Here is a 17,223-nt window from a genome sequence, read left to right as displayed (position 1 = left end):
GGGCGGGCGCTAAGGTACGTGGCTCGTCGGGCGCAGAGGAACAGGGGGCTCGGGGGTCAAGGAGCAAACCCGGCACAAGATGGCGGCGGTAGCGGCAGTGGCTACGCGTAGGAGGCGGTGAGGAGTCCAGAACCGGGGGCGCGCCCGGGACGCCCCCAAATCCCCCAAGCCCCATATCTCTTCTTCTTGTATGTCTTCCCGAGACTCTGTCACCCCCGGCCCCGCGAGGACTTTTTTTGTCTCTGGAGGCTGCCTTAAGCGCCCCCATCTTCCTCGCGGTAGAGCCACCCGGCGTTGGGGCCCATACTTTTGATGCTCCTCGCTCGGGCCCGGCGGCTCAAAAAGGCCGCAGCCGTGCGCTCTTGCTGGCTTTGGTCGTTCTCAGCCGCCGCCCGTCCCTGGCGGCTCGCTGCGGTTAACGCTGCCGCCTCCTTCCTGCAGTGCGCAGGGCCATCGGGGCGGGGGACGAGACGTGGCCGGGCCTCCGGGAACGCAGCCTGCAGCTGGCAGTCTGGCCTGCTCTACCCTTCTTGCTTTCCCCCCACCAGAGCCCCAGACCCTGCCCTGCCCTTGTCTTCTTCACGTGGACACCAGCCCTGGCTTGTTCGGTGTTCACGCTCGCTGGGCACCGCTGGGGCAGGATCCAGTAAGTTCACAGTCTGCCTGGACGATGTTGCTCAAACACAACATGTAATCGAACGGTTTGGTCTGCGCTCTCGTGTTTATATTACCGAAAAACGGTTTGAAAGAATCACCAGCTCCACAAAGCCTTTACCAGGACCTAACGGATGTACTGGGGTGGGAGAGGCGTGTACTGTCTGCAGCAATGAAAAAAGAGTGGGTCGTAAACACAACTGTCTCTCTCTGGAAGCCTCTGATCTGAAACAATAAACGGGTGCGATTGGCCCGGTGGCTCATTTCTGATTTTGGCTTTTGGATCACCTCTGGCTCAGGGGTATTCAAGGCATCCCAACAGGTTACATTTCTAAGATCTTTTAGAAATCCTATCCCCATTGGCACCTCTCCAAACCCATTTTATAGACTGTGCAAATAGGACTCCACAGGGTATTTAACTCACTGTACTTACTGTTACTGCTGCTTTGGGCAGGTGGACATGGGTTTGGTGGGACAGGGCGCCTGTTGCAGTCACACCTCAGGATCCGGGCCACATGCCTTGCTGTTGAGTTTTCTGGTAGCGTTTCTTCTGCATGTTTGCTACTGCTGTTCCTTCTGGGCGTATTAAACTGCAGTGCCTGGTGTTTTCCTCAGCTTTCTGTCTGGCCTGGCTTGCTTTGTGCATTCTTCTGGAACTGGAGGGCTTACTGTGTTCTGTGACCCCCTTTCTGGTGATTTTCTTTCCCCAGCTTTCAAGCAGGTACTGAGGCTAGTGCTGGATACAATGTGTATAGTAGACCCTACTCCATAGTTTCCCCATTAGCAGGTTACAAAGTTTTAATGCTTAGAAGAAGCCTGTGTTTTTGTTTTTCTCTCGTATTTGGAAGCTCTTGGACTATCCACATCGGTCACTGGGAGAGCGTGTTTAAAACTCAGATTCCCGGGCTTTGAGAATCTTCATTTCATAAGCACTGCAGGTGATTCTTAAGACACTAAAGTTTGAGAACCCCTGCTTAGGATATACTCAGAATGGATGAATATATCCTTCAAATTAACTCATTTAAATAAGCTTGTTAAACCCCTCATCTGTCATTAGATATATATTGGGGAAGTGATAGTTTATGGTAACCTTGGGGTGATGGTCCTCAATGGGGCAGGCCCTGCTGTCTGTTAGTGTGCTGTATTGTGCACCACGAAGTATGTGGGCCCTGGAGTCAGGCAGAGCTGAGTTCAATCCCATTTTCACCCCTTAACTAGCTGTTTAATTTTGGATGAATTACTCAACTTTTTATGCCTCAATTTTCCCATCTGGGAAGAATCACAACCCTACAGTCACCAAGAAAACCAAGAAAGGGAAAGGAAGTAGTGCAGATAAAGAAGTGATTCTGAACTCTCGTTGCCCATTAGAGTTGTCTAGGGAGCTTTTAAAAAATTCTGATGCCTAAGCCCCTCTTCAAACCAATTAGATCAGAATCACGGGGGGGGGGGGGGGCTGAGACCAGGCATTGACAGTATTTATTTATTTATTTATTTATTTACTTACTTATTTATAATTGATTTTAGAGAGAGAAGGGGAGAGAAAGAAACAGATTTGTTACACTTATTTATGCATTAGTTGGTTGATTCTTGTATATGCCCTGATAGGGGGATTAAGCCTGCAACCTTGGTTTATTGGGATAATGCTCTAACCAACTGAGCCATCTGGCCAGGGCAGAAATTCTTACTTGTCTTGATGCTTTTAAAAACTGCAGGCAGAGTTGCAAACCAGGGAAAGAAAGCAGTTAGCCAGGTCCCAGGACTCAGTACAAGTTAGCCATTGTTATTCTTTTCAGGCTTAGGTAGTGACAGTGGTGACTTATTTTGAAGATACAGGAGTGGAGATTAGAGGAGCAGGATGCCTGGGGTGCTGGGGATGTTAGGACCCTAGCAACTATGATTAGCAGGCTAGCTGAGGTACATCTTTAACTTCTTCATCGGAGCTCCACCCAATGCCTTCTCATGGAAAGGCATGACTGGCTTTGTTTCCCTCTTCCACATACATGGTACCACCACTTCCCCTGGGGCTGGCTGTTACTGCTCCTTTCCTCTGAGAGGCTGATGTAACCGGAATGAACACCAAGGCCTCCGAAGGCCAAAGGTCTGTCATGTCCGCTTCCTATGCGGTTTTTAAAGGGAAGGTGTAAATGTAACCTCATGCCCACCTGCCGCCTTTTCTATTTAATGGGAATCCACCTTTCCTTTTTTCTGAGCTGTTTTTTAGGACGGTGGCCTTTGCCTCTGGAAGTGAGGCCCTTTCTGACCCCGTGCTGATTGTTCCCGCCGTTGTCCTTTTTCTCCATAGGTCTTGGACAGGTTTGGTACTGGCTTGTTTAGGGGTCTGCCTGGGAATCACCCGTGCCGTGGATAGAAGCAACTTTAAGACCTGTGCAGAGAGTTCCTTTTGCAAGTATGATATTTCTAGGAGAGTGGGATGGAATGTAGGGTGGCAGGTGGGGTAGCCTGGGGACACTGCAATTGATGGGGGGACCTATAGACATTGGGGTGCCCTTCCACGTTCTTAACTGTTTCACTTTCCAGGCGTCAGCGAAACATACAGCCAGGCCTCTCTCCGTACCGAGCCTTGTTGGATTCTCTGCAGTTTGGTCCTGATGGCCTCACAGTCCATCTGATCAACGAGGTCACCAAGGTCAGGAGAAAAGGAAATCTGGTGGGGGTGGAGAAATGGCTTAGGGGTAATTCGGGAAGGGGGAACCTATAGCCAACATCCTGTCCTAGCCTAATCTTGGGACTTCTGTTTTATGAGGAATTCAGATCCTGATCCCTTAGGCAAGATGCTAGAAGGAGGAGACTCCTAAGGAGGGAGTGGGTTCAGAGGTCATTCCATGGTATAGTCCTCTACTTTATCCAAACCTCTGCCCACAAAGGTGCTGCTGGTGCTGGAGCTCCAAGGGCTTCAAAAGAACATGACTCGGATCAGAATTGATGAACTGGAGCCCCGGCGACCCCGATATCGTGTGCCAGATGTGTTGGTGGCTGATCCCCCCACAGCTCGGTAAACTTTTTCAGAAAAACCTGTCCATCTTCATGGCCCTTTTCTCTTTCCTGATAATTTTTACTTTCTTACATTGGGATGATAGCTGACATACCTTGCCCCTCTCCTCAACCTTTCCCTATCTCTTTCTGTTTCACTTATTTTCTCTTTCATCTCTTAATCTTCATTCAGCAGATACTGCTTCCTCTTCTGTGCCTGGTCCTGGGCTAGGTGCTAGGGACACAAGAGGAAATAAACAAGGCACAGATCTTGCCCTCCAGGAATACAGTATGTCTGTTGTTGGTTCCTTCCTCCATTCACTTCTCTTCCCTTTCCCCTTTCTCATTTCTTTTTCCTCAGATGTTCAAGATAAGATTACTCAGATTCTTAGGTCATGGCTCACTGTCATCATTGTTCCATGCATGGCAATTAGTGTTTAATTTAGAAAATAACATAAACCCTCCACCCAACCCATCCATATGTTTCTCACTGTTTTGTACCCCCGACTCCCCCAGTGATGACCATTATTCTGAAATTTTATCATTCCTTTGGCTTTTTGTTCTTACAGTTGTATCTTGTATATATATAAACACATATACATACTTGTGTATTTGTGCCTAAGCAATAAATTACGTGGTTTCATTAATTTTTGAGCTATATAGGGACATTCATCTCAATGAATGTCTTCTGGGATTTCCTTTTTTCACATGACTTTATTTAACTCTGTTGCACATAGTTCATTTTTTACTGCTGTATGATGTTGTATGACTATATCCCAGCTTGTTTACCCATGTCTATGCTGATGGACATTTTCATTGTTCCAGTGTTTTGCTATTCAGAGTTCTGGCATGAACATTGTTGGCCATATCTCCTGTGTCCCCTGTCCGGTGCAGGAGTTTATCTTTAGTGTATAGCTAGGAGAGGAGCTGTAGAGTTGTAGAATGTGGAAATGGTCAGCTTTCTTAGATAACACCAGAGTGGCTTACCAGTGTACATTTCCACCAGCAGCGTGACCCACATGGACCCAAGTTGGTACTGTTGGACTTAATTTTTGTCAGTAGAATGGGTGTAGAATGATGCCATGTGGTGGTCTTGGCTTGGTGGTTTCTCCTTGTTTATTAACAAGAGTCAGCATCTTTCCCTGTTTATCTGTGACTCAGGCTCGCTAGTCTGAAGTGGTAGTTGCCGGCTATGCTTATTTCCTTTTATGTTTGTCCTTATAGATTTGTAGAAATTCCTAAGTCTTGACACTAATTCTGTACCATTTATATTATTGCAGCTATTTTCCCCAGGTTGTAGCTTATCTTTCAACTTTCCTAAAGGTGCCTTGAAAAAAGATTTTTTTATCTTAGAATAGTTTTAGGTTTATAGGAAAGTTACAAGAATATTATGAGAGTTCCTATGTATCCTCCATTCCTGTTTTCCCCCATTAACATTACTGTGGTAGAGTTGTCATATCTGAGTTGATATCATTATTAACTAATTAAAGTCCATATTTTATTCAGGTTTCCATAGTTTTTACCTAATGCCTTTTTCTTTTTTTTCTTTTTTTTGTTAATGCTTACCTGAGGATATTTTTTTCTGTTGATTTTTAGAAAGTGTAAGGGAGGTAGGGGAGAGAGAAAGAGAGGCATTGATGTGAGAGAGGTACATCAATTGGTTGCCTCCTGTATGCACCCCCACCAGGGCAAGGAATCAAACCTGCAACCCCTGTATACGTGCCCCTGACCAGGAACCAAACCCTAAACCCTTCAGTGCACGGACTGACGCTCTAACCACTACCTACGCTGGCCAGGGCTACCTAATGCCTCTTTGTATCCCATCTAGGACGTCATGTTATATTTAGTTGTCATGTCTCCTTGGCTCCTCTAGTCTGGGACAGTTTCTCTGACTTTTCTTGTTTTTGTTGATCTAAAAGGTGCTTTTCGATAAATAGAAGTTCTGAATTTTAATGTTATCAGATGTATCAGTTTTGGGGTTTTGTTTTTTAATCCTTACCCAAGGACATGCTTAGAGAGAGGAAGGGAGAGGAAAGAGAGAGAGAAACATCAGTCGGTTGCCTCTGTACATGCCCTGACCAGGAATCGAACCCAGCAACCTCGGCAACCTTCCGGTGCACGGACGACCCACCAGCCAGCTGGGCTGGTCGGCTGGGCTCAAGTGTATCAGTCTTTTACCTTCTGGTGTTAGTGTTTTCTAAGCTTTGTTTAAATAATTCTTCTCCACCTCAAGGTCAGAAAAATAATTGTTTTTATTTTCTTTTAAAGATTTAAAAAATATATATGTCTTTATTGACTTCAGAGAGAGGAAGGGAGAGAGAGAAACATCAATAATGCGAGTCATTGATCGGCTGCCTCCTGCACCCCCCCCACGGGGGATCGAGCCCGCAGCCCGGGAATTGAACCTCCATTTCCTGGATCATAGGTTGATGCTCAACCGCTGAGCCATGCTGGCCAGGCTTCTTCTAAAGATTTTCTTTTAAGTTTTAAATTCTAATCTCTCTGGAGTTGATATTTGTATCTGGCATGAGGTAGGAATTTGAGGCTGTTTTTTTCCTAGCCAGAAATTTGGCTTTCATCTCCATTATTGAATAGTCCTCCTCAGTCCTCTTGACCTCACTGAGCTGCCATGCCACCTCTGTTACATTTCAGAATTCTAAGTATTCTTGGGTGTGTTTCCAGGCTCTCTATTTGGTTCCTTTGGTCAGTTTGTCTGTCCCTACACTGTTGCTGTTACCACACTGCCAGTAGCACTTAGCAGGTCATCTCCCCCATCCCCTTCTGAAGTGTTGCAACTACATTCTTGGTCCTTTGTACTTGTTTATATCCTTTTTGATCTCTTTTCCAGGCTTTCTGTCTCTGGCCGTGACGACAACAGTGTGGAGCTAACTGTGGCTGAGGGACCTTATAAAATCATCCTGACAGCACGGCCATTCCGCCTTGACCTGCTAGAGGACCGCAGCCTTCTGCTCAGTGTCAATGCCCGAGGACTCTTAGGTTTTGAGCACCAGAGGGCCCCCAGGGTCTCGTGAGTACAAGGGTCGGGACCGAAGGTGACCTAGTGTGAAAGAGACTAGGGGTGTTGTGGGGTCTGGCACTGGGTCCCTGGGAGAAGACAGGGTGGCAGGACAGTCAGGTAGGGGCTGAGGGCTGGGAGAAACTGTCTGTCAGGGAGGGTAGGAAGTAGGCCAGGTCACAGTTTTCTTCATTTCCTCTGAAGATCAGGAGACAGTCACTTTTGTCCCTGAGCTGTACCTTGAGCACCTCCTCTGAGAGGCCTGCCTGGGTCTACTTTTCCCTTTTCCCCTTCTCATGCCATCACATTTCCCAGATTTATTTTCTTCCTCTCCCCACCCCCCACCCCCCATGTCTGGAAGTTTGTCGACTGAAACTCACTTTTATGTTTCTGTTTTTGTGTTGGTTTTGTGCCTCCTTTCTCCCTTCCCTACCCATCTCCTCCTGCCCTAGTTTCTCGGATAAAGTTAGTGTCACGCTCGGTAGCATTTGGGATAAGATCAAGAACATTTTCTCTAGGTAAATCCATGGCCATTGGTACTGTATGTGTTCCTCTGCCCTCACCCGCCCTTCACTCTGACCCCCAGGGGAAGGTGCCCCAGACCCTCCCATGCCCTGCCCTTCACTCACCTCTTTTTCTTCAGCTATGTGGTATCTGGTCCCTGGTCCCTGTTCTCCTGACTGAGAGCCCCTTGGGAGAAGGAAGATGAAATATTGGAAGTCCTTAAGGAATGCAGGGAGCTTTTTGCTTTGCCAAGGGCTGGAGAGATGCTGCCTGTTGCTGGGTTCCTGGCTCTCAGCGGGGGTGCACTAAGGCTCTGGGCAGAGCTGCTTGCCAGCTCCCCTTGAAAGCATTGTTTGGCACACCTCTTGTTTGAGTCCCTGCACATATCTCTAGCGGCTTGGTCATGGTATGACCCACTTGCCTTTGCAAGACCCTGTGTCAGGCCAACAAGGCTGAGGCTCAGCGAGGGCATTTGGGGCCAGATTCTGTCAGTGGAGGCAGCAGAGCCAGGTCTGGCACTCCGAACCCAGGCCCTTGAGCCTGCCTGTCTCTTCTGGAATGCTCGAAGAGACTAATGATTTGGAGCTACGTGGGAAAGCACCTCCTGGTGGCACTTACTCCTCATTTTCCTTCCTCATTCCTCTCCATGTCCTTTGCACACTTACATGTTCGCTGGGGGTTCCTCTCAAGCCTTAACATTCAGTCCCCTTCCTCCAATGCCTTCGTTCCTTTGGACCCTTGGCTCTCTATTCCCTCACCCCTCCTTCCACTAGCCCCTCGTCCCTGCCCCCTCTGGATTGGAGCAGACAGCTCTCCTACCTTCCAGGCAAGGATCAAAAGACCCAGCTGAGGGCGATGGGGCCCAGCCCGAGGAAACACCTGGGGATGGTGACAAGGCAAGTCTGTGGGGGTGAGTGGTTGGAGCACAGGGCTGGCTGGGAGGTTGGAGGGGAAAGGCCCACAAGAAACTTGAGCTTAGTCTTGCTACCAGGAATGGGATTTAGAAAATGGGCGAAGGAAGAGAGAGAACTGGTGTGTGACTGGGTCATGGTCTGCTTTCCTCCTCATAGCTAGAAGAGACCCAGGGGAAGACAGAGAAAGATGAGCCTGGAGCCTGGGAGGAGACATTCAAAACTCACTCTGACAGCAAGCCGTATGGTGAGGGACTGGGAGAGCCTTGGGCAGGGGCTCAGGGAGTCCTATCAGGCAGAAGCTCTGGAGCTCATCCTTTGCTTTTCTTCCAGGCCCCATGTCTGTGGGCTTGGACTTCTCTCTGCCAGGCATGGAGCATGTGTATGGGATCCCTGAGCATGCAGACAGCCTGAGGCTGAAGGTCACTGAGTGAGTCCCATGGTGACCTCAGGATATGGGGAACAGAGGAGTCGGAAATGTGGGAGATATGCATGCAGATTGGATACGCTAGTCAGGCATGGATCACTTCCTGTGCCCAGATCTCCTTAAAGCGACTAGAAGATTCTTCTTTGATAAAGGGCAGAGGGGCCATTTCTTATATTCCTCACCTGTGTCTGTGGGATGGGGGTTGTGTGTGCCAGGGCCTGGGGCCAGTCTGTGTGTCTGCCTGCAGGGGTGGGGAGCCGTATCGCCTCTACAATTTGGATGTGTTCCAGTACGAGCTCTACAACCCCATGGCCCTGTATGGGTCTGTGCCTGTACTTCTGGCACACAGTCCTCACCGGGACCTGGGCATCTTCTGGCTCAACGCCGCAGAGACTTGGGTAGACATATCTTCCAACACTGCTGGGAAGGTGAGCACACAGGCAGGCGGAGCAGTAAGGGAGGGAGTTTTCAGGCCTAGAGTCGGATGGGTGTGCTGGGGCATGAGCTTTGAAGAGGCTGGTGGGATAGCCCATTTGGGATTGGGTAGAGAGAAGGGGGTCCTGGGCCTTGTGAGCAGCCTTTGAGTTCCCTATCACTTCCAGAAGACACAGACTCATGGGGCAGGTATTGCCCTTTCTGCATTTATTGTCAGTACATTTGTCGTTGAGTACGTATTATGTGCTAGATACTTTTCTAGGTGCTGGGAATAATACTGCTCATTGAGGTAGGAAAGGGCCTTACTCTCAGGGAGGAAGATGGCAGGCAAAGAGCAAGATGAGTTCAGTGCCGAGAAAGAAGTGCAGCAGCCATGTGGTGGGGGTGGGGGCAGCGGTGCTTTAGATGGTGGCATCTAGGAAAGCCTCACTGAGGAGGTGACATTTAATCTCAGCTCAGATTGACTCATTGGGAGCCAGTGTTACGAGGACTTTGAGGAAAACATTGCTGCTTTGTCTGGCTTGGGGAATGAGAAGGTGATTGTTGGACCTCTCTCTGGTCCCTTCTGCAGACCCTGTTTGGGAAGATGCTGGACTACCTGCAGGGCTCTGGGGAAACCCCGCAGACAGATGTGCGCTGGATGTCGGAAAGCGGCATCATTGATGTCTTCCTGCTGCTTGGGCCCTCTGTCTCAGCTATCTTCCAGCAGTACGCCAGTCTCACAGGTACTTGGGATCCCCACTCTGTCGGCCGGCAGTTTCCGTTTCCGGCCTTTCTCTTCTTGAGAGGGGTGACTGCATTTTCAGAGTCCTGTGCCCTTCAGCCTCCCTTTAGTTTACAAGCCTCCCTCAGTTTCAACCAGTGGCCCCAGGTTGACCTGACTCCACTGTGACCCCTGTCCCTCACTGAACCTGCAGGGACCCAGGCATTGCCCCCGCTCTTCTCCCTCGGCTACCATCAGAGCCGCTGGAACTACCGGGACGAGGCCGATGTGCTGGAAGTCAATCAGGGCTTTGATGATCACAACCTGCCTTGCGATGTCATCTGGCTAGACATTGAGCATGCTGATGGCAAGCGGTACTTCACCTGGGACCCCAGCCGTTTCCCCCAGCCCCTCACCATGCTTGAGCACTTGGCCTCCAAGAGGAGGAAGGTAAGAGGAATACAGCCATGGTTGGTCTTCTCACATAGTAGTCCTGGAGAGCTCTGACCACCTATGTTCCTTGCTCCCAGCTTGTCGCCATTGTGGATCCCCACATCAAGGTAGACTCTGGCTACCGTGTACATGAAGAGTTGCAGAGCCAGGGCCTATATGTTAAAACTCGGGATGGCTCTGACTACGAGGGCTGGTGCTGGCCAGGTAGGTAGTGCAGGCCCAGAATTGAGGGAGAGGCTATCAGAAGGCCAGGGAGGTAGAATGATGACCATTTGGCCCCTTGGTGTTGACAGCCACCCTTAACTTCTCCTAGGTGCAGCTGGTTACCCCGACTTCACCAATCCCAGGATGAGGGCCTGGTGGGCTAACATGTTCAACTTTGACGATTATAAGGTATGGCAGGCCTCTCTCTTGACCTGCATCTGTCTTTCCCACCTCACCTCCTTGAATTGGTCATTCTCTGCTTGTTAATCCTGCTGTGGTTGGTTGGGGCCTTGATGATGCCTGAGAAATGCATCTTTCTGGATTCGTAGGTGCTTTTTGCTCTGACACTATCTTTTTTCTCCCTTCTGTCCTTCTTTCCCCATTTCCTTCCTTGTGTTCTTAGGGCTCAGCTCCCAACCTCTATGTCTGGAATGACATGAATGAACCATCTGTGTTCAATGGTCCTGAGGTCACCATGCTCAAGGATGCCCAGCATTATGGGGGCTGGGAGCACCGAGATGTGCATAACATCTATGGCTTCTATGTGGTAAGGGGCTGAGAGAGGAGGGACTGAGGGCCAAGGAACTTGCAACAGATGACAGCTGGCTTTTGTTCCTCACTGCCTCTCTCTCCTGTTTCCACTCAGCACATGGCAACTGCTGATGGACTGGTGCTGCGCTCGGGGGGTGTCGAACGCCCCTTTGTCCTGAGCAGGGCTTTCTTTGCTGGCTCCCAGCGCTTTGGTAAGATTTGGAGAATAGAGCTGAGGGAGAGAGTGTGAAGGCCAGATGGGAGAAGCTGTGCACCTAGGCCTGTTCTCAGCAATATGTCCATGCAGCCATCCCCTGAAAGCTGCAGTCTGCATCCTTCCAGCTCTGCACTTTAAGGGACCCAGGGAGTGGGAGGTCCATTCAAGTGCTCTTGTGAACTCTGCCATCTTCAGCAGGACCCTGGGGGCCCCAGAGCAGATGTCGCAGGTCAGAGAGGTCAGCTTAAAAGGCTGACCCCTGCCCTGGCCCTTGTGGCTCAGTGGTAGAGCATCAGCCTACGCACCAAAGGGTCATGGGTTCAGTTCCCAGTTAAGGGCACATACCTGGGTGGCAGGCTTGTTCCTGGCCCCTGTTGGGGTGCATGCAGGTGACCAATCGATGTGTCTTTCTCACATTGATGTTTCTCTCTCTCTGTCTCCCCCTCCTTCTCTTCTACTCTTCATAGAAATCAGTGGAGAGAGTATCCTTGAAGGGAGGGGGGAAAAAAAAAGGGCTGTGTCCTTTCACTGTTTGCAAGCTCCCTCCCTCTTGTCTTCCTCAGGAGCCGTGTGGACAGGGGACAACACTGCTGATTGGGACCACTTGAAGATCTCTATCCCTATGTGTCTCAGCTTGGGGCTGGTGGGACTTTCCTTCTGTGGGGGTGAGAGGGGAAAGAATTTGTGGTCCTCGGTTTGGTGGGAAAGGGGCAATGTAGAGGGCACAGGACTTGGGCATGAACAGAGAGCTGAGAGTCCAGCATGGGACCTTGGGAAATGCCTAGGCAGCCGCCCTCCTTCACCCTCTTCCAACCTGCTTCTTCCCTCCCCTCTCCCAGCTGATGTGGGTGGCTTTTTTAAGAATCCAGAGCCAGAGCTGCTTGTGCGCTGGTACCAGATGGGTGCCTACCAGCCATTCTTCCGGGCACATGCCCACTTGGACACTGGGCGGCGAGAGCCATGGCTGTTACCATCCCAGTACCACGACATGATCCGAGATGCCCTGGGCCAGCGGTATTCCTTGTTGCCTTTCTGGTACACCCTCTTCTATCAGGCCCATCGTGAAGGGATTCCTGTCATGAGGTGAGGCATTTAGTTGGGTCTGTTTAAGCGGGCTGAGGTGGCTGGGGGACAGTGGGGACTGGGCTCCATCTCTGGGCCTCTCTTCACTCACCAGGGCTCTGTAAAGGAGGAAAATCTGATCTCAAGGTCAAGAATAAGCAGAGCCCAATAGGAATAAATAGCAGTGGATGTTATTAAGTGCTTATGACATACCAGGCATTATTCATCACTTTCCCCAAAGCCTGAAACAAGGCAGACAAGCGTCCTACCCTTGTGGAACGAGTGTCCTTGGAAGGAAACAAATATATAAATCAGAAGATTGCCAATAGTGACAAGCTCTTTGAAGAATAGAAGAAGAAAATGGAACTAGGTTCCACTAATGGCCTTCCTGAGAAGAAGGCCCTGTGAGATGGGGTCTAAGCAATGACTAAGACAGGTTTTTGTGATCTAGAGGAAGAATGTTGCAAACAGAGGAGGCGCCAAGTGCAAGAGTTCTAAAGGGGAAATGAGTTTGTTGTGTTCCAGGAGTGGGGAAAAAAACAGTGTGTCTGATGGGTAAGGAACTAGAGGGAAAGGTCGATGAGGTGGGAGAGAAAAATATGACCTGATCCTGGACAGCCTTTCAGGCCAGGATAACAGAGTAGCCACTGGAGGGCTGCTGTGCAGAACAGTTTTCAAGAGGGGACAGGGCAGGAGGAGGCAGGGAGATGGGTTAGGAGGTTAGATGCCTAGACCGAGCTGAGGTTGCATAGTTGAGGCCCTCCATACACACTGTCTGGCTGTAAGCTTCTGGGTCTTACCCCTGGACTTATTCTTGTCAGTTCCTAGGGTAGCTTCTTTGACATCTGCCAAAACAGCAAGTATCTTCCTTTCTTGTCTTGCTTCCTTCCTAGGCCCCTATGGGTACATTATCCTCAGGATGTAACAACCTTCAGTATAGATGATCAGTTCCTGCTTGGTGAGAAATGGGGAGGATAGTTAGTGGTGGGTGGGCTGAGAAGTAAGCACTTGTGGGAGATAGTCTTGGATACACAGGGAGGCAGGAGGGAGTGAGGCTGGTGGTGCATGGAGGAAGGCACTTTGGTGCTCCCTGTCTGGGAACTGATCTCCTTAATTCTGAGTTGATTCTGGTGTGTTTTAGGAGATGCATTGCTGGTTCACCCTGTGTCAGATGCTGGGGCTCATGGTGTACAGGTCTATTTGCCTGGCCAAGGGGAGGTGAGTTAAGGAAGGCGTGGTGGGAAATGATGGATGGTGGAGGCCAAATGGGGTAATTGGGATAGGGGCCCTGTGTGGTGAGTCACCGAGTATATCTCTTGCCACCCACAGGTGTGGTATGACATTCAGAGCTACCAGAAACATCATGGTCCCCAGACCCTGTACCTGCCTGTAACTCTAAGTAGTGTGAGTATTCATGACCCCCCTCCCAGCTCCATCTGCCTGTAGGTTTCCAGAAGGGGAGAGAGTGTGTGCTTTGAGGTCCAGTATCTAAGTGGGCACAGGTGGGCAAGAGCAAAAGATGCTGCAAGGCCAAGTTGGACAATGGGACATCTTCATCCCAGCACTGCTCTTGCTCTAGATCCCTGTGTTCCAGCGTGGAGGGACAATTATACCTCGATGGATGAGAGTGCGGCGTTCTTCAGACTGTATGAAGGATGACCCCATCACTCTTTTTGTTGCACTCAGCCCCCAGGTGAGAGCATAGGCGGGGAGCCTCTTCAACCATCTGCCTACCTCCCTGGGATGTAGTCCCCTGGGGATGGCCCCCTCACTCCCTCTTGGGCTCAGGCTCTCACCTGTCCCGCTTCCTTCTCAGGGTACAGCCCAAGGAGAGCTCTTTCTAGATGATGGGCACACATTCAACTATCAGACTCGCAATGAGTTCCTGCTGCGTCGATTCTCATTCTCTGGCAACGCCCTCGTCTCTAGGTAATGAGGTGCCCATCTGCCTTGGCAGCCTCTGGAGAAGGCTGGGCCTCAGGGATGCTCACAGTTCACTGTGCCCTTTTCTTGCTCTGGGTCTGCTTCCTTCTGCTCTGACATCTTTCTCCCTGGTGGGCACCCATTTTTTCTCCCTCCAGCTCAGCAGACCCCAAAGGCCACTTTGAGACACCAGTTTGGATTGAGCGAGTGGTGATCATGGGGGCTGGAAAGCCAGCATCCGTGGTACTCCAGACGAAAGGTGAGGAAAGCGGGGAAGCAGGGGCAGGGTTGGGACACCCTGCCTGTAGGAAAGTAGTTGTTATGCTATAGTTGATTGCTATGACTATGGCACCCTGTCTTCCTTCACCAGGATCTCCTGAAAGCCGCCTGTCCTTCCAGCATGACCCTGAGACCTCTGTGCTGATCCTGCGCAAGCCTGGCGTCAACGTAGCATCTGACTGGAGTATTCACCTGCGATAACCCAAGGGATGTTGGGGGTTTTGAGGGGTGCTATTGTGATGAGAGTTACTGTTCCTTCTGCCTTGGAGTTTGACCCTCCCTAGACTTCACTGTTTTTATCCCAAGACCCAGATTCTGCCAGCATCTGGGCAGGGTGAGAGGGCTGTCTCTGGGCTCTGAATTCCTCTTGTGATCTGAACTCTTCCACCCACTGACACCAAGCCTCCCATCATCCCCCAACACTTGCTCTACCTGGAGCATATTCACCTGTGAAAACTTGGGGACCACAGGGCCCTCGCTCTCCCTTACTTTCCCTTTCTTTTGGGGGTCCTGAATTCTTCAGACCCTATCCACTCATGCCTCTTGTGTGTTGATGCCATTTCTTGGAAGAAGTTGAGGGCAGTGAGCTTTAGGGTTCCTTTTCTCTTACCCCTTCCTTCCCTACCAGACTGACTTCCCTCTTTTTATTTCTTCCTCCTGGCTCTTCTTTGTCTGCCCTCCCCTCTTTATGTCCCACTGATACACTGGGACCACCCCTTACCTGATAAGGGATGAATGGGTCAAAGGAATGAGATTGCTGGAGAACTTTCTCTTCCCTCTGGTTCCAGCCTTTCCGCTCCCCCGTTCCCTCTAGAGCTGCTGCAGCTCTGACTGGGGCAGTCTACCTCCCCTGTCCCTTAAAGGAAAGAAGTTTCCACTTCTTAAGTGGGGGTGGGCATTAAACTTATTTTGTCCCCTTTTTGTCCCCTTGAGGGGCATTCAAGATGGAGAAATCAGTTCTGGTTTCATTGAATCACAGCCACCTGTATTTATTGCTGGGAGAAGGCTGAGGGTGGGGAAAGATGATCATGTGTGCCCAGGGTTGGCCCAAAGCCCTGGGTGGGGATGGGGGGAGGGCTAACTGGGGATGAGGGGACATATTTGTGACAATTTTTTTTACTTCCTCTTGGCCCCCAGCTGTGACAGGTTTTGATAAAAGGAGAAACAATAAAGAGAAACAATAACTGTTGGTGTCTGGATTCTAGTTCTGGCCTGAACCATAGACCCTTAGAAGCCTGAGGGCCTTACATTTCGTGTAGCCTCAGCATAAGCCTTGTCCATTCAGAAAAATGAGCACGTGCAAGCCTTCCTCAGTTTGCTAGATGCCAATATTTTCATCGAGGAACCCCACAAGGTGACCAGGTTGTGAATGAAGGAGGTGGTGCAGTAAACCTGATGAGCTCAGGGAGACCACATGGCAGACCTAACAAGCTCAGTGACCAAAAGTAACCACACAGGATGGTCTGATTCCTAAATTCCTAACTGGGCAGGTCATAGCTGGTAGTCACATCTCAGGTCTATAGCTTCCTTAGCAAAGGTCAATCTATATGTGAGCTTTTTTTTTTTTTTTTAAATCCTCACCAGAGGGCATGTTTCCATTGACTTCAAGAGAGAGGAAGGGGGGGAGAGACATCAATTGACCATCCCCCTTTTGCACCCTGACTGGGGATGGAACCCGCAACCTAAGTGTGTGCCTTGACCAGGAATCAAACCTGCAACATTTTGGTGTACATGAGGACCCTCAAACCAGCTGACCCACCCTCCCAGAGCTCCGTCTATTGATCTTATGCATTTAGGGTAACATACCTTTGAAATGTCAGTAATTTTCTCTTCCTACCCCTAGAAGGCACAACCTGCAGGCACCAGACCACAAGAGCACCAGAGCATGAGACCATAGAACCCCTCATTGTTACTGTGTTCCCTGAATACTGTATGGGCTGTAAATGTTCATTATTAACTATCCTTTACCCACAATATAAACAGTGTGTGTCTATTTCGCCTTTTACCCAGTCCTAGAAATTTCCTTGCTATGCTTTCTCCGGCCTCCTTAATCTGCCACCATTTCATGCACCTTCCTTATGTCTTTGATTTTAATGTATGAAATAAGTTGCAAAACTGCCATTCTCCAGAACATTTGAGGACTTGCTCCCTGCTACATGTCCTCAGTTTGGTTCAAATAAACCAAAAAAGTTGTCTACAGGTTTGGGCATTTCTTATGTCGGCAAGATTTTCGTAAGTCTAGTTAGTAGTGACCAGAGCTGATGGGGTCCTTCTTGAGAAATAGCTATATGGTCAGATGTTCTCTCACTAAAGCTGCTTCTCTTTAGCAGCTAAAAATTTTCCCACTGTTTTAATGGCAGGAAATAGTTGTTCCATTTTATAGACTGACAACAAGTCTTAGAGATTATTTTACAAGAAAACTAGTATTTTTGTTGTTTTTAGGAAAAATGACTGCTTAGGATGACTTGCACCCTAATAAGTGTGGAGAGGAAAAATAGTTTTCCTTTCATCCTTCTAACTTCTGGCTGGTTTAATAATCAAATCGAATGGGATTACTAGAAGGAAATAACCAAATTTATCACCTTATGTAATACGGGGTTCCCTAAGACTATGGCACCTGAGGACAAATCAGGCACTTAAGGTTAATGTGCCATTCTGGACTAAGGAGAGGCAGGCAGGGGTCTGAGACTTCAAAGGGAATGTAGGCAATTCAGGGAGATGAGCAAGCATTTGGTAAACAAATCCTTGCCGGGCCACCCAGAAACAATGGGACAGGCCTTGCACAGTTCCCTTCCTTTCAGCAGGTTTTTCAGAGTTCCTTTAGGCAGGTGAGGGGGGAGGTAAAAGGCTTTTCCTGAGTCATTTCTTTAACCAGCTTAAAATAATACCCCAAAAAGGCATATTTTGGGTGAC

The 17,223-nt window shown here is 49.5% G+C and overlaps 1 protein-coding gene across 4 annotated transcripts; it reads left to right on the top strand.

Moving 5' to 3' along the window:
* Nucleotides 1-28: 28 nt before the first annotated feature.
* Nucleotides 29-16,320, top strand: GANAB (glucosidase II alpha subunit). 4 transcript variants are annotated; one of them, XM_081154133.1, is made up of 26 exons: nucleotides 80-117; nucleotides 549-646; nucleotides 2,957-3,061; nucleotides 3,193-3,301; nucleotides 3,540-3,667; nucleotides 6,494-6,673; nucleotides 7,114-7,179; nucleotides 7,992-8,061; nucleotides 8,236-8,323; nucleotides 8,410-8,506; nucleotides 8,751-8,931; nucleotides 9,510-9,663; nucleotides 9,856-10,091; nucleotides 10,172-10,298; nucleotides 10,408-10,487; nucleotides 10,702-10,845; nucleotides 10,945-11,041; nucleotides 11,610-11,711; nucleotides 11,886-12,129; nucleotides 13,002-13,066; nucleotides 13,250-13,326; nucleotides 13,438-13,512; nucleotides 13,688-13,801; nucleotides 13,925-14,037; nucleotides 14,190-14,290; nucleotides 14,402-16,320. In XM_081154133.1, exons 5-26 carry the CDS (start codon nucleotides 3,579-3,581, stop codon nucleotides 14,509-14,511), a joined length of 2,610 nt encoding a protein of 869 aa, XP_081010259.1. In that variant the 5' UTR covers nucleotides 80-117; nucleotides 549-646; nucleotides 2,957-3,061; nucleotides 3,193-3,301; nucleotides 3,540-3,578; the 3' UTR covers nucleotides 14,512-16,320. The 4 variants fall into 4 exon arrangements, with proteins under 4 accessions (XP_081010257.1, XP_081010258.1, XP_081010260.1 ...); XM_081154131.1 differs by lacking the exon at nucleotides 549-646 and having other exon boundaries at nucleotides 29-117; XM_081154134.1 differs by lacking the exon at nucleotides 7,114-7,179 and having other exon boundaries at nucleotides 66-117.
* Nucleotides 16,321-17,223: the final 903 nt, after the last annotated feature.

This window comes from Miniopterus schreibersii, assembly GCF_964146895.1.
Source record: "Miniopterus schreibersii genome assembly, chromosome: 12".
Classification (NCBI taxonomy): Eukaryota; Metazoa; Chordata; class Mammalia; order Chiroptera; family Miniopteridae; genus Miniopterus; species Miniopterus schreibersii.
The sequence above is the reverse complement of the archived record's forward strand: the minus strand, read 5'-3'. Positions and strand labels throughout refer to the sequence as shown.